The sequence below is a fragment of the Haliotis rubra genome, unplaced genomic scaffold, assembly GCF_003918875.1.
Source record: "Haliotis rubra isolate DU_JTF1 unplaced genomic scaffold, ASM391887v1 Scf287, whole genome shotgun sequence".
Taxonomy (NCBI): domain Eukaryota; kingdom Metazoa; phylum Mollusca; class Gastropoda; order Lepetellida; family Haliotidae; genus Haliotis; species Haliotis rubra.
This window is the reverse complement of record NW_025766954.1, coordinates 1,063,001-1,087,505: the sequence shown is the minus strand read 5'-3', so window position 1 is coordinate 1,087,505 and position 24,505 is coordinate 1,063,001. Positions and strand designations below refer to the sequence as shown.

Genomic DNA, 24,505 nt, shown 5'->3' with positions numbered 1-24,505 from the left:
TTGTATAATGCCTCATACAGGTCTAACGTCAGTGACAAGGAAGATATGATGGTATTTGGTACAGTGAGTGACGCAAGGTGGCCACGTGACAAGTGCAGTACGTGAGATCAGATATTAGCGTGACAAAAGTACAGTAAGCCGCTTGACAAGAACAGTAAGTGCAGAAGGTTACGCTTACCACTAACATCTGACTTACAAACATGGCCCTGTGTCTACCACTGAGGCTGACTTACAAACATGGCCGTGTCTACCACTGAGGCTGACTTACAAACATGGCCCTGTGTCTACCACTGAGGCTGACTTACAAACATGGCGGTGTCTACCACTGAGGCTGACTTACAAACATGGCGCTGTGTCTACCACTGAGGCTGACTTACAAACATAACCCTATCTGAGGCTGACTTTCAAACATAACCCTAACTGAGGCTGACCTTCAAGCATAACCCTAACTGAGGCTGACCTTCAAGCATAACCCTATCTGAGGCTGACTTTCAAACATAACCCTAACTGAGGCTGACTTACAAACATAACCCTATCTGAGGCTGACTTACAAACATAACCCTATCTGAGGCTGACTTACAAACATAACCCTAACTGAGGCTGACCTTCAAGCATAACCCTAACTGAGGCTGACCTTCAAGCATAACCCTATCTGAGGCTGACTTACAAACATAACCCTATCTGAGGCTGACGTAAAAAAGCGACGTAAAAAGAGTGAATGTGAACAGACAAATAAACACTGGTGAGCAGGTCACATGCGATGAAAGAGTAACTTTGGCAAAGTGTCAGTACACTTGTGATGTCTACACTATCTACAGTCTCCTAGTATACAGGTTGTATCACAGACACTACAGGCACCATACACGAGTAGGCTCAAACACATGCAAGTATATGCAATTCTTGATGACCAGTTACTCAATATACAAACTACGGTTGCTAGGTTACATCATAACAAAAACTAGGGGAATGTTTTGAATTCACGATTCGGGATACATTTGTAATATGATGTGTGTTGTGTGAGAGGCTGTGGTGTGGGTTGGATTGGGTAGGTTGGGTGTTTGTTTTACGTCGCACTCAGCAATATTCCAGCTATAGGGCGGCGATCTGTAAATAATCAAGACCAGACAACCCAGTGATCAACAGCATGAGCATCGATCTATGCAATTGGGATACGATGACATGTGTCAACCAAGTCAGCGAGCCTGACCACCCGATCCCGTTAGTCGCTTCTTACGACAAGCATGGGTTACCGAAGACCGAATCTAACCCGGATGTTCAGGGGTCGTCTGTGGTTTGAATTGATCGTGCCTTTTGTGTTGTGAGAATATGTTGTGTCGTTTGTTTGAGGTTATTCTGTGTTTTGAGAATCTGCGTCGTTTTGATTGGTATGTGAGGGACTGCTAGAGGAATTCCGGGTCAGAATCTGTTCCCAGTACAGTCGCCATGCTGATCACCTGTCTCCAAACCCCGATCACGCTCTCACTGGTGCTGACTCGACAATTTTCTGGCAACTTTGATTTAGCTGGAATATTACCCACTTCGATGTTGAAAAACATTCGTCACTCAAGTTAGTTGTGATGTTTGTGAGAAGTGAAGGGTTCTGTTGCGACACTTTGAGGGGTTCTGTTGCGTTGTACAAGAGGGTCCATTCCGGGCGGTGTTTGCTGTATAAATGTGATCTTATGTATGGTGTGTGTGTGTGTGTGTGTGTGTGTGTGTGTGTGTGTGTGTGTGTGTGAGCGGGGTGTGAGGGGTGTGTGGTGTGGTGGGTGGGGTAGAGCTATTGTTTTGTATGTAAGCGGTTTGTTGTTTTGTATGTTAGGGGCTCTGTTATATGGTATACAAGGGGTTCTGTTGATTTGTATGTTGGGGACTCTGTTCTTGTTCTTTTATGTGTAAAGAGCTCTGTTGTTTTGTATGTAAGGGTTTGTTGTTTTGTATGTGAGAGGCTTTGTTGTATGGTGTACAAGGAGCTCTGTTGATATGTATGTTAACGACTCTGTTGTTTTGTGTGTAAGGGCTCTGTTGTATGGTATGCAAGGGCCCCTGTTTATTGGTATGTAAGGGTTTCTATTTTCTGTCATTTCGGGTTTTTTTTGTAGGTATGAATGGGACTCTATTAGATTGTGTGAAAGTGGTTCTATCGTATGGTATGTAAGGGGTCCTATTGTATATATGTCGTGTACCACTGTGTGGTTATAAAGAGTTTGTGAGCGTAATGAAGAGGGTATTACTGTGTCAGTCAAATGGTTCCGAGCTGTCCCAGACGAAGTCTAGTGTGTTGGGTCAGAAACACCCGGATAGTTGCAGAGCTAGGAACCATTTGTCATACGAGTCAGCCACTCACCCCGGACTAATGCCTTACATAGAATAACCTTTGTGAGAAAACAATTAGTCCATCTAGATTGTAACTCGTCTCGGACTAACGGACTAACGGCCATGCATATCCCTGCACGTGTAGGGTATGATTGTCATTGCCACTCCGTCACAGCTTCCCCAGGGTGTGTAGCACCTTCTCCGTCAGCATCAACAACTACGTCACTGCTGACGACACAACGTAGCCAAGTCGTGTTTGTTCTGGGCTGTAAATACATTGTTCCCTTGGCTCCAGTGATCCTTTAATTTTGTTCCAGAAGTGTTTCCTTTTCTTTGAGTGCTTTGTATGTTGGGTTCTGGAAAGTTGACTTGGGGTCCCGGTAAATAGGATTACTCTCCTGCAAAAACATTTCAGAAAACCCAATTTTAACCATGTTGGAACACAAAACATCATGTTCTTACTAAATTAAGACTATTCGTGTCATAACTGCAATTAATGTAAGAAATAAGTGCCACTTGTGCCACATATCGAGCCCCATTCAACTAGTGTGTGAGTGAGGTTGTACCTCGCCTTTAGCAATGTCCCAGCAATACCCATGTGGAGATTCGAACCCGATTCTTCGCCGTTACGAGCAAACGCTTTAGCCACTGCCACTTCCCGTTCAGCTAGACGGGAGTGAGTGAGTTTAGTTTTATGCCGCACTCAGCAATATTCCTCAGTTAGACGGGAGGCTATACGATGGAGGATACCTTTATGTCTGGAGACACCGTGTGTACGTGCGCATTCCTTCTTAAAGTCCCTGAACAGGATTACTTTCCTTTCCACCCAGCCCTTTCTGCAATGCTTAGCTCTAAATGAACAAGTCTAGATTTCCACAAAATCCCATCTCACTGGGGCTCCTTTTCAATTTAAAAGGAATCATTTGTTTCGATCCAAATAACATATATTCAGAGACTAAGATTAGTCTAGCATGTGTGATGTGTGTTCTTGGAGGGAAGGGTGGGCGTGGCTTGTTACGATGCTATTGATTATATTTACATATATTACGCCACTTACAGACTCCCATTTGGCTTTCTTTGACACTTTCAGGAACTCCGCGTATTCCTTGGCTTCTCTTCTCCTTTTGATGAAGAGGATGAGGAGGATGATGAGGATGCCGATGATGAGGATGGCGAAAGGGATGCCCAGGGCGATGGCCATCACAGGAACCTCTTTGGGACACTCTGGAGAACCACAGACCAATATGTTAGTACCGGAGTAAAATTATGGTCACCAATACAATATGAGGAACACGACGTTTCGGAGCATATTCTTGGTCCTTCATCATTAAAGGCACAATTGCACACATTTTCGACAATATTTTGGCCTATATTATATATATTGGGGCATATGCACTCACTTTAGCTTCCTATTGATGCAATAAAAGACGTATTATCCCTTATGACTTGCGTGAGATCGATATTTGAAATGTAGAGGCGAAAAGCTTCCAGACATAGAACACTTGATGATTTTAAGGGTGGGGGCACCCATTTTGTTTTGAGGATGTAGGGGGGTCATCAATTTTGTACATGACAAAAACTTTAAATTATGCCTAATAATAATTGGGAGGGGTTATTGATTTTGTATATGATATACAAGGGGGTGTCAGTTACTTTGTACGTACATTTGTTCGTGTGTGTGTGTGTGGGGTCATTCACATTGTACATGCTTCTTGATAAAATCATCACACCCCATCACTCCCTTGCCATAAATTATGAACTGTCCCTTACCTCCTTGCCCTCCCAATGTCAGTTTGGATTTGCTAATGGCTTCTATTTGTCATCACCAACCACCACCATTTAACTACCACCTTTCCTTGTTGAGTGTCCACAGAAGTTGACGTCCATACATATCCTCATTCATGTGTATCACATCTCAATGCCACTCAAAGAGTTCATGCATACTATCCCCCCCAAAAAACGCATAGGTCTTTTGTATTTTTAAAAATCTATTCATTACCAATTGTGTTCAAACAATCGTCAAAATATGTAACAAATGTGTTGATAACATGATTTTACACTATTGCACAAGTGAAAAATCGACTTTACCTGAAAATGTTGATTTTGATGAGATTTCTTACAAAAATTAAAAAGGCATAGCCACAACGCAACAGAAATCGCCTTCCAGTTGAAATGCAAAGAGCATGCACTGTCTCGCTATAAAAACCCAGATTACTTTCGGCATTCGTTTTGAAAGTATTTCAAGGTTAAATCACTACGCCACGTCTTGACGCTGCGACACGGAACATCGCCATTGAAAGAATGCACGCTGGAGATTACCAATCTTCTGTTGCCAGGCGTCTGAATGTTAGTCTGAGCACGATATCACTGCTTGCAGCTCGTTACAATCAAACAGGTATAACAAATGACCGTCCCCGTACAGGCAGACCTCGAGTCACCACTGCAGCCCAAGATGGTACATCCGGGTACTACATTTGCGTGATCGAACTGCCACGGGTGACAGCACAGCAGCCAGGGTGTCTGGACTTCGGAGGATATCCGGTCAAACTGTACGGAACAGGTTGAGAGAGATTGGACTGAGAGCCAGGAGACCCGACGCTGGGACCATGCTACGTCGTCACCATCGCGCTCAACGTCTCCGTTATCTAAAAGTATCCACTTGGTTGTATAGACATTACCTTCTTCTAAACTGATGTACAAATTCATGCACTAAAGTCTATTTGTGGACGAGTTATACATACTTGAAAATACAACATTTTCGCAAAAGATGTCTGGGTTATGCGTTTCTTTTTTGGAATAGTATATTATAGTACACCATTACTGACAGAACAACCGTCAGAAGACATGACCTTCGTGACCACTCGTGTGATTCCGTGACATGGTTACGAAGATGTGCGAGTGGTTCCGAATGCACATATATATAGCTTACAACTGAACAACATAAATATGAATCCATGAAAAACTGTTGGGTAAAGAGAGAATGGTTGTTGTTTTTCATTATTTAAACAAAATGAATGGATAAGCAGGTCGAATCTTACGTTTATTATTTTGACTTCACAACCACTACAAATTACATCATGATTGTGTATTGTATACAATGTAAACAATACAGTATAGAGTGTGAATATTTAGTCTTTCTTGTAATTAGTCAGATCGGGTAACTTCAAGAAGACAATAGTAAATAACATAATATAAACCATTAAAAAAAACGGGAACCGAATGTAGCACGCAAATTAATTATATTTCGGATTGATTTGACATAGTATGTTTATGTGCTATGATAGGTTGGGAAGGCAATACACAGAACGTAATAATCCAATGAATATCATTAACCATCCGTCACAACTCGACACTTTCCGTAGCATGCATTCGGCCTGTGCGGGAATAATACGAAAGGAAGAACACTGACCTTTCTTCTCTTGAATCTTGAGCACAATCTCGTTCTGTTCATTATATTCATAGCTGTAGAGTATGAGGCACCCATCTTCACCACTAGACCGACACATCTTGATGCCGTCCTGGGGACGATCTGACAGATTGAACATGAGTTGTGTTGTCAGTGTACAAATTACAAACTCCGTAGGGATTCGGGGTATATATGTCGTAACAACTACCAGCCATACAACTCAAAGCCACTACCATCATAATTATTATAATTTAATCAGTCATTATATGATCACAGATATAGCTGGAATATTTCTGAGTGCGGCGTTAAACAAAACCACCAAAAAACACACACCCACCCCCAAAAATAAATAATAATATACAGATATAAATAAAAAATAATTAAATACACAAAACATAATAACCCCTCCCCTAGAAGAAAATAATCCCCAATACAAACAACAACCCCCCTCCCAAAAACAAAACCAAACCAAAACCAAACAAAAAAACCAAACAAAAACCCCCAAAAGACAAAAACAAAAAAAAACAAACAAACAGCTGTGTGTGTGCTGATTTAGTGTGTACTCTGGTGGGACAAGTGACAGGCTGTTCATGCATATATGTGGGTCGGCAAAAAGATAATTATTAGAGATTATTTAACAAAAGATCTCACCTTCAACTTTCTCCTGCTTTTCCCACTCCATGGTGCACTCTCGCGAACAGCTGACTGAGTCATACTCCCCCGTGCCGAACCCCAGACATTGGGCACACGACTTGTACTGACTGCATTTGGAGGGGCAAGTCTGTAATACATTAACTGTTGAATAAGTGGATGACTGACGACGTGGTCGTATCGCGTTTCCGCTGTTTAGGAATAACCTGTTATGAAATATTACACATTTCGATACGAACATACTTTTATAAATAATATAATTAATCGCAAAATAGGGTAACCAAGAATACTACAATGTGAATTGACTTCCAGGACTTCCAGGAATTTAAAGCACTACAATGTTAATGAATCTACATCACTACGATGTCAATAAGGGTACAACACTACAATGTAAATGGGTGTACAATACGACAATACAAATAGATGTACAACATAACAATCAAGACAAATTGAAATATCTCGCTAATGACGTCCTAACACTTTAAATGAAAGTACATCACTACAAAGTAAATAACTCACCAGCACACAAACAAATGGTTGACCAGGACTATAAAACATATGGTTGACCAGGACATAAAAACTCAACCAGCACTACCACAAAAAATGGTTGACCAGCACTACAAACCAAATGGTTGACCAGGACTACAAAACAAATGGTTGACCAGCAGTACGAAACAAATGGTTGACCAGGACTACAAAACAAATGGTTGACCAGGACTACAAAACAAATGGTTGACCAGGACTACAAAACAAATGGTTGACCAGCACTACAAAACAAATGGTTGACCAGCACTACGAAACAAATGGTTACCAAAACAAAATGGTTGACTGTACAGCACTACAATAAACAAATGGTTGACCAGGACTACAAAACAAATGGTTGACCAGGACTACAAAACAAATGGTTGACCAGCAGTACGAACCAAATGGTTGACCAGCACTACAAAACAAATGGTTGACCATCACTACGAAACAAATGGTTAACCAGGACTATAAAACAAATGATTGACCAGGTCTACAAAACAAACGGTTGACCAGGACTACAAAACAAATGGTTGACCTGGACTACAAAACAAATGGTTGACCAGCAGTACGAACCAAATGGTTGACCAGCACTACAAACAAATGGTTGACCAGGACTACAAAACAAATAGTTGACCAGCACTACAAAACAAATGGTTGACCAGCACTACAAGAACCAAATGGTTGACCAGCACTACAAACAAATGGTTGACCAGCACTACAAAACAAATGGTTGACCAGCACTACGAACCAAATGGTTGACCAGCACTACAAAACAAATGGTTGACCATCACTACGAAACAAATGGTTAACCAGGACTATAAAACAAATGATTGACCAGGTCTACAAAACAAACGGTTGACCAGGACTACAAAACAAATGGTTGACCTGGACTACAAAACAAATGGTTGACTTACTCATAAAACAAATGGTTGACCAGAGTACGAACCAGTTACGAACCAAATGGTTGACCAGCACTACGAAACAAATGGTTGACCATCACTACGAAAATAAATGTATTAACCAGGACTATAAAACAAAAATGCTGACCAGGTCTATAAAACAAACAAATGGTTGACCATCACTACGAAACAAATGGTTAACCAGGACTATAAAACAAACGATTGACCAGCACTACAAAACAAAATGGACTGACCATGGGACTACAAAACAAATGGTTGACTAGACTATAAAATGAAATGATTGACTACAAAAACAAATGGTGACCAGGACTACAAAACAAATGGCTGACCTGGACTACAAAACAAATGGTTGAATGACTACGACTAAACAAACGGTTGACCAGCACTACAAACAAATGGTTGACCTGGACTAGTTGACCAGCAGTAAAACAAATGATTGACCAGGTTCTACAAAACAAACGGTTGACCAGGACTACAAAACAAATGGTTGACCTGGACTACAAAACAAATGGTTGACCAGCAGTACGAACCAAATGGTTGACCAGCACTACAAAACAAATGGTTGACCATCACTACGAAACAAATGGTTAACCAGGACTATAAAACAAATGATTGACCAGGTCTACAAAACAAACGGTTGACCAGGACTACAAAACAAATGGTTGACCTGGACTACAAAACAAATGGTTGACCAGCAGTACGAACCAAATGGTTGACCAGCAGTACGAACCCAAATGGTTGACCAGCACTACAAACAAAATGGTTAACCAGGACTACCAGGTCTACAAACAAATGGTTGACCAGGACTATAAAACAAATGATTGACCAGGTCTACAAAACAAACGGTTGACCAGGCCTACAAACAAATGGTCGACCAGGACTATAAAACAAATGGTTGACCAAGACTACGAAGTAAATGAATGACCAGCACCATATTGTAATTAATTGACCAGCACTACAAAGTCAAAGACTGTACAGCACTACAAAGTAAGGGGCCGGGCAGCACTACAAAGTAAACAAGAAGACAAAGTTATCAATATCCCCCGCAATGGCAAAATACTCTTCATGATGATGTCTATGAGTTATGATTATGTCAAATATTTAGGTGTGTATATAGAAAAGTGGAAGGTAAGTATTGAAAGGTTTTAGAGTTCAGCTCCGGAAAAGAGCACAAACACCAACTTCAGGCTAAGTCAAACTTGTTGCCATGGAAAAGCCAAAAATATTTTATTCAGAATTCCAAAACTACCAAAAGGCACCAGTACACCACCAGATCTATCTATGTGCCAAGTTTGGTGAAGAAATAGTGAACGGTTTTAGAGTTCAGCTCCGGAAAAGAGCACAACCACCAATTTCAGGCTAAGTCAAACTTGTTGCCATGGAAACGCAAAAATTATTTTATCCAGAATTCCAAAACTACCAAAAGGCACCAGTACACTACTAGATCTATCTTCACCCATATGTACCTGCCCGCAGTCTCCGTTCCAACTCTCAGAATCTTCTTGTGATACCCTCCTACAAACTGAAATCTTTCGGACACCGCAGCTTCTCCTACACAGCACCGGCCCTCTGGAATGTTCTTCCATATGACATCAAAGACTCTGACAGTTTTGATAGTTTTAAAGCAAAACTGAAAACCCACCTTTTCTCAGTATGCTTCATAATCTTCACCCATCTTCATCTTTTTAGCGCTTTTGAACGGTTTTAGAGTTCAGCTCCGGAAAAGAGCACTACCACCAATTTCAGGCTAAGTCGAACTTGTTGCCATGGAAAAGCCAAAAATAATTTATTCAGAATTCCAAAACTACCAAAAGGCACCAGTACACCACTAGACCAATCTATGTGCCAAGTTTGGTAAAGAAATACTAAACGGTTTTAGAGTTCTGCTCCGGAAAAGACAAATGTGCACGGACGGACGCACGCACGGAGGGGGATAATGACTATACAACACTACAATGTAAATCACTGTACAGCACAACAGAGCAAATGACTGTACAGCACTACAAAGTAAATGATTGACCATAACTACAAAGTAAATGATTGACCAGCACTAGAAAGTAAATGACTGTACAGTACTACAATGTAAATGATTGACCAGCACTACAAAGTAAATGACTGTACAGCACTACATAGTAAATGACTGTACAGTACTAGAATGTAAATGATTGACCAGCACTACAAAGTAGATGCTTGACCATCACTACAAAGTAAATGATTGACCAGCACTACAAAGTAAATGATTGACCAGCACTACAAAGTAAATGATTGACCAGCACTACAAAGTAAATGACTGTACAGCACCTCAAAGTAAATGATTGACCAGCACTACAAAGTAAATGATTGACCAGCACTACAAAGTAAATGATTGACCAGCACTACAAAGTATATGACTGTACAGCACTACAAAGTAAATGATTGACCAGCACTACAAAGTAAATGACAGTACAGCACTATAAAATGAATGTTACCGGACAGTCCGAGCATGTAGGGCCGATGTACTTGGTTCCCTGTCGACACTCACATTTGCCGCATACACACTCGCCTTCACCGTTACAGATTTCCTGAAACCAGAGGCCATGGATACTTGCATTAATACGTGCAAATATATTGTTTTAAGCATTTGTTAAGCTGGGAACATTTTAAGACATATCAACGATGCTTATCCGTTGTTTACAATGTGTAAAACATGTAATCACAAGTCTGTATATGCTTGCAGTTTACCAGACTTGCCATCTGAAACATTTGCAACTTTGGATTTTAATAGTAGTAAGAAATGAGTAATTAAAATACTTTCAATATCATTTCCCTAGATAGAGGCAGTGTTTAAAATCAGATCAGAATTCTCCGGGCACTCGTAAAACACGCAATTGCTGAGAGCAAAAACACTATTTCAGTAAAGGTGTCGAAAATTCAGTAGATGTTGACAAAATGTGTAATATGAAGTCCAAAAGCTATAGCAAGGGAATCGTATAGTCACAAGTCATCTGCAGCTTTAACAACAAATTCTACAGTTTTGCCAATCAGTAAATCGGAGATTTTATAGCCTAATCAATAGCATTTTTTACCTTTTTGGAATCTGATTTTGTTCTGCAATTTTGTTTTTACTGTAAGTATGACTGTACATGTCAATGTATTGTCTACACAATCTTCAATCCAACACTGTAATGATTTATTAACATAAAATGCTTCAGCAGAATATAACCTACGCCATTCTCAGCTTCACATGTGTCGTTCCTCGTAGAGCAGCCACAGTTATCTCCCTTGTATCCAGTCAAGCACTGACACTCCCCACACTTACACACGCCACGTGTTGGGCCTGGAAGTGGAGGGGTGGTCATAAGTAATTAATTTTAGACAATAGCAATTTCATAAAGACGATGATACTCCTATTTATCATACAATATTTTCAGAATTATATTTAAACAAGCATTATTTTGAGATGCTCTTCTGGCGCTTGTCTTTCAATGCTCGTATAACACAAAGGAGCCCTTAAACTCCTTATCCTGAAACTGAATGTTAACGTGTTTGGGTTGGTGGGTTGATTTGTGATCAACATCATGAGCATCGATCTATGCAATGGGGATACGATGACATGTGTCAAGCAAGTCAGCGAGCCTGAAAACCCGATCCGTTGGTCGCCTCTTACGACAAGCATGGGCTGCTGAAGACCAATTCTAACGTGTTTGGGAGAGGATGTGTTTGGTGAGAGTGTGTGAGAGAGAGAGAGTGTGTGTGTGTGTGTGTGTGTGAGAGAGAGAGAGAGAGTGAGAGAGAGAGAGAGAGAGAGAGAGAGAGAGAGAGTGAGTTTAGTTTCAGAATTCTAATGAGAGATTAATTTCTGGTGTCCTAACCTGGCTGGGGATATCATCAAAGGCTTATATATATATATATAAAACAGAACATATAGAGAATATATACAGCTTGTTCTTTGCAACGTAACACTAGCCTGGTTTATTCTGATGGTTGTCTGGAGGGCATAGCATGTAAGCCAATATATCTAATTGTCCATGTCATCATTATTCTTCGTTATCATTACATGGTCACAGTTACATTTGCCTTTAGGTGTACAAACACACGTGGATTCCGGGTAGGACATGGTCTATAGTAATATACACAGACGTTTATTGGATCGGGTGGTCGGGTGGTCAGGTTCGGTGACATTGCTGTCCTGTTTTGTTTGTTTGTTATTGCTTAACGCCACTCTCAGCAATATTCCAGCTATATGTGCGGTGTGTAAATAATTGAGTCTGGACCAGACAATCCAGTGATCAACAGCATGAGCATCAACCTACGCAGTTGGGATACTATGACATGCGTCAACCAAGTCAGCGAGTCTGATCACCCGATCCCATTAGTCGCCTCATACATACATACATACATACATACATACATACATACATACATACATACATACATACATACATACATACATACATACATACATACATACATACATACATACATACATACATACATACATACAAACATTTGTATAGGGCGATTTCCAGTACAATTGCTCAAAGGCGCTTTGCATACTGATTGCATGTCAGCGCACCCCGATGACGTGGGTCGTTGTTCTTAATATTAATCATTGGTTTGTCTAGTCCAGACTCAATGATTGTCGTGAAAATGCTGAGGGCGACTTGTAACAAACAAACAAAAGAAAAAGTCGGTGACGATGTTACAAGACTTGCCTCCACACAGCTGAAGGTCGTAGTAGTCGCAGGCGTAGTCGTTGCACTCGCAGTATTTGCGGCTGTAGCGTCTGGCGGTGTTGATCCCGATGGTGTAGCAATCACACACTCCACACACACAGTCCCCGTGCCCCGAACAGACCACTGTGCTGTTGGGGCTGAAGAGAGTGGGTTGCAATCAGATGCCAGATCAAATCAGAAATGATGTGCACACAAACATGGAACTATTTTTTAACTTTTAAAATATAATCTATTAACCTAATGGACACATACCTAAAGGAATTAAATCTGCTAAATAAGAGCAAATAAGTCATGTTTAACAATTCATTACCAGTCTGGACGTTTCCATGTCAGTACGGTACTGCATGAGGTCCATGCGTAATTTGCAGTGGTGCCTATCACTGGTATAAGGGTATAATATAAGAACAGGCGTCTCTCACTGGTGTCTGGTAAGAGGTGACGTCTCTGACTGCTATATAATAAGGAGTGAGTTCTGACTTCTCACTGGTGTCTTATAATATCTGACTTCGTACTGGTATGTAATAAGGAGTGAGTTCTCTCACTGGTGTCTTATAATATCTGACGTCTAACTGGTATGTAATAAGGACTGACGTCTCTCTCTGGTCTGATAATATCTGACGTCTAACTGGTATGTAATAAGGACTGACGTCTCTCTCTGGTCTGATAATATCTCACGTCTAACTGGTATGTAATAAGGACTGACGTCTCTCTCTGGTCTGATAATATCTGACGTCTAACTGGTATGTAATAAGGACGTAAGGACTGATGTCTCTCTCTGGTCTGATATTATCTCACGTCTATCTGGTATAATACTGGTCTGATATTATCTCACGACTGGTATGTAATAAGGATTGTACTGGTCTGATATTATGGTATCTGGTTTGTAATAAGGACTGACGTCTCTCTCTCTGGTCTGATCTAACTGGTATGTAATAAGGACTGACGTCTGTATATCTGACGTCTAACTGGTATGTAATAAGGACTGACGTCTCTCTCTGGTCTGATAATATCTGACGTCTAACTGGTATGTAATAAGGACTGACGTCTCTCACTGGTCTGATAATATCTGACGTCTAACTGGTATGTAATAAGGACTGGTTCTCTCACTGGTCTGATAATATCTGACGTTTAACTGGTATGTAATAAGGAGAGACCTCTGTCATTGGCATTTGATCAGATCTTACGTGTTTTTTTTATGTAACAAGAGCTAAGGTGTCACTGATGTCGTTTTACTAGTGTTTGATAAGATCTGAGCCCTGTGGTTATAGTGTCCGCTCAACACGCTGAAGACCCGGGTTCGATTCTCTACATGGGTACAATGTGTGAGGTTAAATTCTGGTGTTCCTCGCCGTGATATTGTTGGAACATTGCTAAAAGCGGCGTAAAAACATACTCTCACTCACTCACTCAAGTTGGGTCGATGTCTGCTATAGAGGGCATACTCTCCTGGACAGTACATCAACACCTTAAGGGTAACACAGCAGCACATCTAGGACCTCAATAGATATATCATTCAAGGGGTCAGTGTGTACTTACTCTTTCTGGCACTCTGCAATGGACTCCTGACTGGTTAGCTGGTCCTCGTCGCACTCGCAAACACGCCCGTACCGGTTGGGGTTGCACGTGCACTGACCGCACTCAAATGTACCGTTACCCTCGCTACACAGGTCGCTGGCTGGTTGCTGTGAGGAAGATACGGAAGGGGTCAGTGAGAGGGGCAATTTGAACACCGCTTGTTTGTTTGTTTGTTTGTTTGTTTGAAAACTGAAAAAATGTAAACGTTTTTTGTGTGGTCGGTTTGTTAAACAGCGCTCTCAGCAATATTCCAGCTACATGGCGACGGACTGTGAATAATCGAGGCTGGACCAGACAATCCAGTGATCAATAGAATGAGCATCGATCTACGCAGATGGGATACGATGACATATGTCAGCGAGCCTTACCACCCGATCCCGTTAGTCGACAAGCAAGGATTACTGAATATCAATTCTAACCCGGATCATTACTGGTAGAACGCGCCTTTGAGTAGATGTAAGTTGGATGGCAATATTTCCAAAGTGACATCTATTAACGGGGCGAACCTGTGATTCAACAAACGATCAGTTGATCCTAGAGTGGATAAGGGAAGCAACTCTTCCAAAGTAAAATGCGACGTGTCTGTCACATAGAATATTTGCTGCGTACGTGACATGTACAACTTGTATGGCGCGTGTATTCACCACAAAGGACAAATTTTGTACACATATTGCAGAATGGTATATGATGATGTGTTGTACAAAATACTGTAAGTTGTGTGTGTAGAACAAAATGCTACCTCAAAAGTTCTATGGGTTTGTGTGCGACAAAACACCATATACTACTCGTAATCGTGAGTGAGTGAGTGAATTCTTTTTACGCCGCTTTCAGCAATGTTCCAGCAATATCACGGCGGGGGACACCAGAAATGGGCTTCATTGTACCCATGTGGGGAATCGAATCCGGAGTTTCGACGTGAAGAGCGAACTCTTTAACCTCTAGGCTTCCTTACAGCTCGAATACTCGTTATTTACAATGCTATTGGGTCACTGTGCTGCCAAATGCTATGTGTGATGTGTGAGCGACAAAATATGATAGGCTGTGTGTATAGACAAAATTGAATATATTGTGTGTATATGCTACACAATTTCTATATCCTGAGTGTAACACAACATATCATAATATATGCAGTTCCATGTGGCTATATATGTACTACAAAGTGCGTATAACGCCTGTGTGTCCTACAAAATGCTGTGTGTGTTATACAAATGATATATGCTGCGCGTGTCACCAATTGATGTATACTGTGTGTGCTACAAAAGATGTAAACAATCTGTGTACTACAACATGATATATGTGTGTGTTACAAAATGATATATGATGTGTGTGCCACCAAATGTTATATGAATGTGTGTGCCACCAAAAGATGTATAATCCGCAGGTTCTTAACTCACCTCTTGACCTGGCTTCTCGCAGTCACACTCGCACACAAGGTCAAGGTTAACCGTCAGCTTCTCGGACAGACCTACAGCAGCTATGTCAAACGTATGCGTCTTCTTCTTACACAGCTCGGGCGACACATTCACCTCCACCTCAAACACAACCTGAAACGTTGACAGCGAGACAAGCGTGACGACGACTACGATATTAACGACTTTTCAAATCCGACATACGACTCCCGTTATTGTTCAGCTGACCGGCCGCCATGCTGCTTTTTGACCACATTAGGGAAGGTGGTTCACTGTATTCCGAGTAGGATAACCGGTTTGGTAGTGAACTGTTGATATGATGTGAGACATTCTCCCGTAAACAACCCATCAACTGACATACACAGACATTTTCGGGGTAATAGAGTTTAGTCATTCACACAGAAGATTCGTTACAAAATGAATTGCGTGACCCGTTCACAGCCGTTGGCTGACATGCACAAATTGGCTGAACATTTCTATGTTGGCCAACTCGAACAGGACAATTAAAAGTGACTGAGTTTTAGTTTTACGCCGCTTTTAGCAATATTCCAGCAATATCACGGCAGGGGACACCAGAAATGGGCTTCACACATTGTACCCATGTGGGGACTCGAACCCGGGTCTTCGGCGTGACGAGCGAACGCTTTAACCACTAGGCTACCCCACCGTCCTTCAAGAACATTTGTTTCGCTTGCTGACTCATACACATGCTGAAACATCGCCCTCCGCCACTTTGATGGAGCTATTAATAGTAGTTAACGTGTTTAGGATATTAATTGGTTGGTTGGTTGCACTCAGCAATATTACAGCTATATGGCGGCGGTCTGAAAATAATCGTGTCTGGACCAGACAATCCAGTGAACAACAGCATGAGCATCGTTCTACGCAATTCGGATACGATGACATGTGTCAACCAAGTCAGAAAGCCTGACCGCCCGATCCCGTTACGATAAGCATGGGTAACTGAAGACCAATGCTAACCGAGATCTTCACGGCTCAGGATATTGATCATGTTAGACAGGAGATAAAATGGCCTTGATGTGCGAGGATGATGCTTAATGTGAATATACATAGAAATATACATACGGATTCCCCCAGTTCTAATCCCGTACACTCGTTTGTTATCCTGGTTTTGGTCCTGAAAGTATAAAATGTTCAAACAGCATTAATGCAATGATTCGTATGGCCAAGAAGATTGTTGAGTAAACAAATTAGAACGTCTTTTTCTTAAGTAACTGACCACCTCCGTAGTGTAGTGGTTAGAGCGTCCGCCCGGAGAGCGGAAGGTCGCGGGTTCGATCCCCGACCGCGTCATACCAAAAGACGTTAAATATGGTACTTGTTGGTCCCTGCCTGGCGCTCGGCATTAATGGGTACAACAAGGACTGGTCGGCTCGGAGTCAGTATAATGTGTCTGAGTGGGGTATTCATGCTTCACTGCGGCATGGTATCTCAGGGGGCTAGCACTATAAAACCAGCTTAAGTCTGGGCTAGCACAAGCAGCCGCACATACACATACACACGCATGCACGTCGTCATATGAGCAATATTCTCAAGCACGACGTTAAACCCAATTTCACCTTAAGGTACTTACCCGTTACATTTAGATTTGAATGTAACTTGTACATTTTCTGCATTTACTGGCTTGAACTCAATCTTTGACCTAAGTTGCTGAAAGAAACAAAAACAGATGTATAATCAATATTTTTCATTAACAATTCAAATCGATTCACGAATGTCTCACAGGGTATTCCGACAGTTTTACTGAAAAAAGAACTTTTCAGTCAGAAAATATTTACAGAAAACAATACTTTCAATATTGTAAGATAATTACAAAAGACATTACTGCATAAACACGTCGTAGGCCAGAAAGATAAAACAACTTACGTCGTAATTTTTCTGACAAGGGCCGATGATGTTTTTAGAGGCCTCTGCTAGAATGTCGATGGCTGAGCCCTCCAGATAGCCACTGAGTTTCTGGTGGACGTTGTACACGTTGTCCATGACGGCAAACACGACGTTGGTCCTGGTATCCTTCACCTTCTTAGCCAGCTGACTGACACTGGGGTAGTCCTGGAAGACGTACAGACATTATTAAGCTAGACCCCTTGTATACAAGTTTTTAATTAGAATTGATTTACCGTATTTCTGTTTGTAAAAGAAATGGGTGTCATAATCTTTCCATCAAAGAGTGATTCACTGTCGTGGCTATCATGGTAAAAACTAACTGTTTTCAAATGAGGCCTAAAAAAAGTGCTGTGGTTCCGATTACCCGACCGAACCTTGAATTCTGGTGCCGACCCTAATTTTTGTAAGCGGTTTAAATAAAATAAACTTTTAGATACCATTGTTTTTTCCCGGCATCGGCGGACATCGGGCATTCTGATAGAGAAAGTCGACATGTTGGCCGAAACTTTGATTGAATAAACAATTATACATTGATAAATGTGTTATTAGTTTGTACTTTACTTATAAAAAATAATGTTAAGAAAAAAAATCCTACCTACCTACCCTAAATTTTAAAGAGGTGTAATCGGAACCATAACAGTTTTTGTATCAGGCCTGACTGTTCGGGTATCAGATCATCAGTAACACGTCGCATATATAGAATCACGTATGGGGATACAAAACAAGGCCCTTGAATGGTCTGGTCTCTTGTTTGCTTGATACGACGTTTGTTTGTTTGTTTGTTGCTGAACGCCGCACTCGGCAATATTCAAACTATATGGCGGCGGTCTGCAAATAATCGAATCTGGACCAGCTAGTCCAGTGATCAACAGCATGAGCATCTATGCAATTGGGATACGAGGGATACGTTTGTTGGGCCAAGATCTGTATTTCTCATTATTACAACACATAAATCTCCTGGGTTGACTTTGATTCAGGGTGTGCAGGTTAGACAAATAATTACTTACAAGGACGGTGTCAAAACCTGAGTACTCCCCACTTCCGTCAAGGTGACAATCGCCGTCGTTGATGGCAACGGCTCCACCAAGCTGAAGCAAGACAAAGAAATATTTGAGAAGTGTCTACATTTACCAGGACTCAATCATGGTTAACTTGGGACAGAATGCTCGTTTTTTTTCAATCTTGTCCATTCGGCATATTCCACTGTGTTTTAACAAAATACCTCCGGACAGTCATTCGTGGCCACTCGCCCCTGGACAAAACTGAAAAAATAACGCATAATTATTTATGAAGAAAATATAAGGTTCCATGTTGTATGATATAGTGCTGTGAAACAAATCGGTTCGTTAGATGTGTTCGGATATTGCGTCTATATGAAGGGATGGGGGCCATGATATATGAGGCCGGTAATTTTACCAAGGCCGCATGTTTACCTTGCCATCGCCGGCCAGATGAAACCAGGAGTTGGAGCTGTACACAACCATACGTCGAGACCTCTTCCTCCATCCAATGGCGTCCTGTTGAAGACAAACACTGATCAGATTACTTGACAAAAAAGAGGGTGGGGAGGTGGATGGGCGATCAAGTGGGCATATAAGGGGTGGGCGGGAGGGAACGTAGGGATGCGGATGAGTGGACAGGCGGATGGGTAAGTGTTTGGGCGGGTATGGGTAAGTGTTTGGGCGGGTATGGGTGTGTGTCTGTGATTGGATTGGCGGATGGGTGGGCGGACGGGTCGGATGGGTAGGTGGACGGGTGGGTAGGTGGACGGATGGGTGGATGGTTACTCGATTGACTGCAAGTGAGTGAAATTGGTCACCGTGTGAACTTTTAAATCAGTACAGATATCGGCTTTAAGTTGGGGACAGTTGTATGTGTGTGAGTGAAATGGGTTCTACACAGCTATGAACAATTACATCTATAAATATCAGCTTAAAGGAGAACGACTGACTGAATGGGTCAAGTGAAGTGAGTTTAACGAAACTATGAACTAAATATGTCAGCAAAGAATAGCTTAAAATTAAAGAAAGTGCGAATGAGTGAGTGAAATAGATTTAACGAAAATATGCACAATTAAATCAGTAAATCTCAGTTTACTAAGAGAATGGGTGACTGAAAGAGTGAAGTCAGTTTAACGCAATTATAACCAATTTTATTAGTAACATTAACTTAGCATTAAGGAAACGTGCGAGTGATAGAGTGACAGATTGAGCATATATAATTAAATTTGGACACATGACCACAAAACTGAGGGAAATCCACTGAAAAAGAAAAATGGGTTTAAAGCAAGATTGAACGGTTAAATTTCGGCATATGACGTCAATATGGACAAAGGTACATGTTCACAGAAACAGCTGCACTTACGTCACATGCCAGCACCTGCATCATGCCGTCCATCCCCCCTTCAGGGTCGTCCAAACTCTGGGACATCATGCTAAGGGCTTCCCTCATCCGATCCTGTATACAAGGAACCGGCACATCACGGGCAAAGTTAAAAATACATTTCTCATCATCGTGTGAGTAGCTTCGTGATTTTCTCGTTTATAGGGTCGTTGTTTTTATCTGGTTTAAAATATTGAGGTTTGTTCCCGGAAAGACTTAATAGGCAGAGTGACAGAAAACATGAAGTTGTTCTTGTGAACAAAAGCTTCAAAATAGAAACATGTATTTTCAGTTTCACGGCATACTTTAATATGAGATACGATTTACTTAGATACTCGTTGTTATATTCAATGAAAACTCGTTAATCCAAACCCTGGGAACTCCGTCTACCAGTAGATTACTGTTGGGGACGTCTGCATATAAGTGGTATGTTGCTTATTGATCATAGGGACGTTTCCCCTATATTGGTATATGACGGGGTTTTCCAGTAATTAAAGGAGAAGACGAGTGAATTGCAATATTTTGCTTGGTGAAAGATAAAGTCATCAGAAACATATTCCCAAATTTTCAATGAAAAATTATGTATAATTATGTTTAGAAATGACACCAGGAACAGCTTTTACTGCTTCAGAATCCACGGACACTGTTAAGTTGTGAGGTAAAATCAAAGAGAAAGCCATCAGCAACAGGCACTTATGACGTCATGTCACGTGATACCCCACTGCTCATTAACTGTCGGGTGTTTCCGTAATAGGTGGAAATACGAGTACGTTTTGTTTTTTTTGGTGCTATTTTACAAACTTTTTGTTCAATTTTAATCACGGAATGTGACTTTTAGAATATCCTTTACAATATATCAAAAGTTTTGTTTTCGTTCGTATTCTCCTTTAAAAACCGACATAAATATATATGATATAATGTTGTAGCTACCCACTATATATCACACACCTTGCAAGCTTCACGTGCATTTGAAGAACACCTAATACACTTCTAGACTGCATAGCAATCACAACATGTACTTTTCTATTTAGAAACCCAACTTACCGCAAATATGGTCATGTTTTTCGTCAGTGCCATTTGGTTTTGGAAGTCGTGTGGTCGACGACATTGGACTCCAGATGGGCACCTGTCCTCCAGCCTGTAACAGTAGGATTCCATAAACACTGTGTACACCCCGACATATATAAATACAATTCTATGTTAGTAGATTTATTTTATGTTATCACAATGGTGGCAGAGCACATTATGGGGCAAGGCCTTACATCTTCGGTTAGTTTGAAGTTTAATCACCATGGTAGCAGAGAACATTAATGGACTTACATCTTCTGTGTCCAGGCGACATAGGGCATCGCCAGCTTGTCCACGAATGTCCCGAAGCCCAGACGGAAATCTTTTGTGATCTCAACCATGCTATTTTCTGAAACAAACATTTCCAAATGTCACAGAAATAAAGATGACCCGCAGGGTATCTATACCCATCTATATATACATATATACATATACTCGCTCAGACACTCGATTGCAGACATGCATAGGATCAAAAACACTCGATTACTAAACTCACTCACTCACTCGTGTAAACCTCCAGAGAAAGAGAGAGCGTGGCTGGGCACAGGTTACAGACAGTGTTGCACACACTGTATGTGTTGGCTATCCCGTGGCCAGCTACGTGGTGTATACTCACTCATGGCGATGCCGAGGTTGATGAGCCTGGTCTGAGCGTCCTTCTCCTTCACCATGGAGTGCGACATGTCCAGCAGGAAGTACAGGTCAACGGGGTAGTTCTCGGCCTGCCGGAACTGAACCTTGAACTTCACAGCCTCATCTGTAACATTCACCCTTAACTCACGACCACAGGCGTTACAGGTGATAAATGTATCGCTTTTGGAAATATCCCTAAACAATAAACAGTAATGCATTAACACAAACGTATATTTCCAACAATATTGAAGAAGCCAGTGATATTTTTTTGTTTATTTTCCTTTTTGCTTAGACCCGTGAAGATCTGGGTTAGAATTGATCTTCAGTAACCTATGCTTGTCGTAAGAGGCGACGAACGGGGTCGGGTGGTCAGGCTCGCTGACTTGGTTGATACATGTCATCGGTTCCCAATTGCGCAGATCGATGCTCATGCTGTTGCTCACTGGATTGTCTGGTCCAGACTCGATTATTTACAGATCGCCGCCATATAGCTTGAAAACTAAAGCGGCGTAAAACTAAACTTTCTCACTAATATATTTCTGAACAGGGCCCGGTATGAGCGCCACTGTGGTTCAAACACAGATTTCTCAGTCATAGAGATAAGGTCACTTCGTGCAAGTGGACCTCGGTGATATGACCGCATTTAAATGTTTTTATATTACTGTATAGGGGGTGGGTAGTCTAGTGGTAAAAGCGTTCGCCAGTCACGCCGAAAACCTGGGTTCGAATTCCCACATGGGTACAATGTGTGAAGCCTATTTCTGGTAATTAGCCGTGGTATTGCTGGAATATTGCTAAGAGGAGCGTAAAACTAAACTCATTCAAACAAACTGCTGTAAGAAATATACTCACTAGGCCTGACTCTCAGCCTGATGGCCTGGGGCTGTACTTGTACAGCTTCTTCTGTGCCGTCTCCTCCCTGCACTGACGCGTCCTGCAGCATACAACATCACCGCCAGTAGTACAATATGGCCACACAATAACATCAATGTTATTGTTTTTAACCCAAGTGACTGAAGCCCTTACTGCATCTACAGTGGCGAGGTGACTACATCTGCTGAGCTACAGTGACAACATCTCCTGGTGCATCTACAGTGACGTGGTAACAACGTCTACTGCTGTAGTAAGAAGCGAACAAAAGATTCAAGTTCATGAACACTTCTCGAACGTCGCAATAGCACTGCCTCTGAGCAGGCCCCTCTGGCGTAGGCATATCTTCACTACCATCTACACTATCATCACCGTCGTCGTCATCATCACCATCATCACCATCATCATCGTAATCGCGGGCGGTGGGGTAGCCTAGTGGTTAAAGCGTTCGGGTACAATGTGAGGCCCATTTCTGGTGTCCCCCGCCGTGATGTTGCTGGAATATTGCTAAAAGCGGCGTTAAACCATACTCACTCACTCATCGTAATTGTCACCATCACTGCTATCGTAATCAATGTAATCATCACCATAATTATCATCAGCTTCGTCATCTTCATTCTCATCATAACTGTTACTATTGTTATCAATGAATTGATGACAGTATTAAATCACGCACACTGCTGGCGGTGGGGTAGCCTGGTGGTTAAAGCGTTCGCTCGTCACGCCGAAGACCCCGGTTCGATTCCCCACATGGGTACAATGTGTGGAGTCCATTTCTGGTGTCCCCCTCCGTGATATTGCTGCAGTATTGGTAAAAGCGGCGTAAAACCATTCTCACTCCCTCACTTACTAACTCTCATTGGATTGAACTCTCACCTCTGTGACATTCAGCTGGTAGCTAGGAGCCTGGATGTCCTCTCTTTTGCAGGCTCCAGACGACACCAAGTGTTCCTCCAGGTCACAGCGGGATAAGGATTGGTCGAAAGTCTACGGTTGAATGGGTTAAGTTTAACAGCAACTCACCGTTGCTCAAAATATTCTTCTCGTCCAGGAAGCAAAGATAAATTGTATAACACGTAGGGTGAACTGTAGCTCTAACAGTGTCGAAGTCGTAACTAGAGTTGTAACTGTAGTCGTAACTGTAGTCGCAACTAGAGTAACTGTAGACGTAACTGGAGTCGTAACTGTAGTCGTAACTGTAGTCGTAACTGTAGTCGTAACTAGAGTTGTAACTGTAGTCGTAACTGTAGTCGTAACTGGAGTTGTAACTGTAGTCGTAACTGTAGTCGTAACTGGAGTTGTAACTGTAGTCGTAACTGTAGTCGTAACTGGAGTTGTAACTGTAGTCGTAACTGGAGTTGTAACTGTAGTCGTAACTGGAGTTGTAACTGTAGTCGTAACTGGAGTTGTAAACTGTAGTCGTAACTGTAACTGTAGTTGTAACTAACTGTAGTCGTCACGTATTGTAACTGTAAATGTAGACGTAACTGTAACTGTAGTCGTAACTGGAGTTGTAACTGTAGTCGTAACTGTAGTCGTAACTGGAGTTGTAACTGTAGTCGTAACTGGAATTGTAACTGTAGTCGTAACTGGAATTGTAACTGTAGTCGTATTGTAACTGTAGTCGTAACTGGAATTGTAACTGTAGTCGTAACTGTATACGTAGTCGTAACTGTATACGTAGTTAACTGGTAACTGTAGTGTAGTATACTGTAGTCGTAACTGGAATTGTAACTGTAGTCGTAACTGGAGTTGTAACTGTAGTCGTAACTGTAGTCGTACGTAGTCGTAACTGGAATTGTAACTGTAGTCGTAACTGGAATTGTAACTGTAGTCGTATTGTAACTGTAGTAGTAACTGGAATTGTAACTGTAGTAGGAACTGTATACGTAGTCGTAACTGGAATTGTAACTGTAGTCGTAACTGTAATTGTAACTGTAGTCGTATTGTAACTGTAGTCGTAACTGGAATTGTAACTGTAGTAGGAACTGTATACGTAGTCGTAACTGGACTTGTAACTGTAGTAGTAACTGTATGTAGTCGTAACTGAATTCGTAACTGTAGTCGTAACTGGAATTGTAACTGTAGTCGTCGTAACTGGAATTGTATACGTAGTCGTAACTGGAA

The 24,505-nt window shown here is 41.6% G+C and overlaps 1 protein-coding gene across 1 annotated transcript in view; it reads right to left on the bottom strand.

Annotated features, from left to right (window-relative positions):
- Positions 1 to 1,687: 1,687 nt before the first annotated feature.
- Positions 1,688 to 24,505, bottom strand: part of LOC124281657 (integrin beta-PS-like) — a 46,961-nt gene continuing 24,143 nt past the window's right edge. The window contains exons 4-23 of the mRNA XM_046717595.1: positions 23,255 to 23,365; positions 22,361 to 22,442; positions 21,492 to 21,632; positions 21,128 to 21,224; positions 20,852 to 20,945; positions 19,790 to 19,882; positions 18,859 to 18,942; positions 18,433 to 18,513; positions 17,405 to 17,590; positions 17,112 to 17,188; positions 16,604 to 16,655; positions 15,503 to 15,652; positions 14,070 to 14,215; positions 12,513 to 12,670; positions 11,025 to 11,134; positions 10,287 to 10,379; positions 6,374 to 6,503; positions 5,726 to 5,845; positions 3,374 to 3,540; positions 1,688 to 2,714 (exon numbers count right to left, since the gene is read on the bottom strand). Coding sequence (XP_046573551.1) covers positions 2,619 to 2,714; positions 3,374 to 3,540; positions 5,726 to 5,845; positions 6,374 to 6,503; positions 10,287 to 10,379; positions 11,025 to 11,134; positions 12,513 to 12,670; positions 14,070 to 14,215; positions 15,503 to 15,652; positions 16,604 to 16,655; positions 17,112 to 17,188; positions 17,405 to 17,590; positions 18,433 to 18,513; positions 18,859 to 18,942; positions 19,790 to 19,882; positions 20,852 to 20,945; positions 21,128 to 21,224; positions 21,492 to 21,632; positions 22,361 to 22,442; positions 23,255 to 23,365 — 2,268 coding nt within the window. The 3' untranslated portion in view covers positions 1,688 to 2,618. The remainder of the gene's footprint in view (positions 2,715 to 3,373; positions 3,541 to 5,725; positions 5,846 to 6,373; positions 6,504 to 10,286; positions 10,380 to 11,024; positions 11,135 to 12,512; positions 12,671 to 14,069; positions 14,216 to 15,502; positions 15,653 to 16,603; positions 16,656 to 17,111; positions 17,189 to 17,404; positions 17,591 to 18,432; positions 18,514 to 18,858; positions 18,943 to 19,789; positions 19,883 to 20,851; positions 20,946 to 21,127; positions 21,225 to 21,491; positions 21,633 to 22,360; positions 22,443 to 23,254; positions 23,366 to 24,505) is intronic.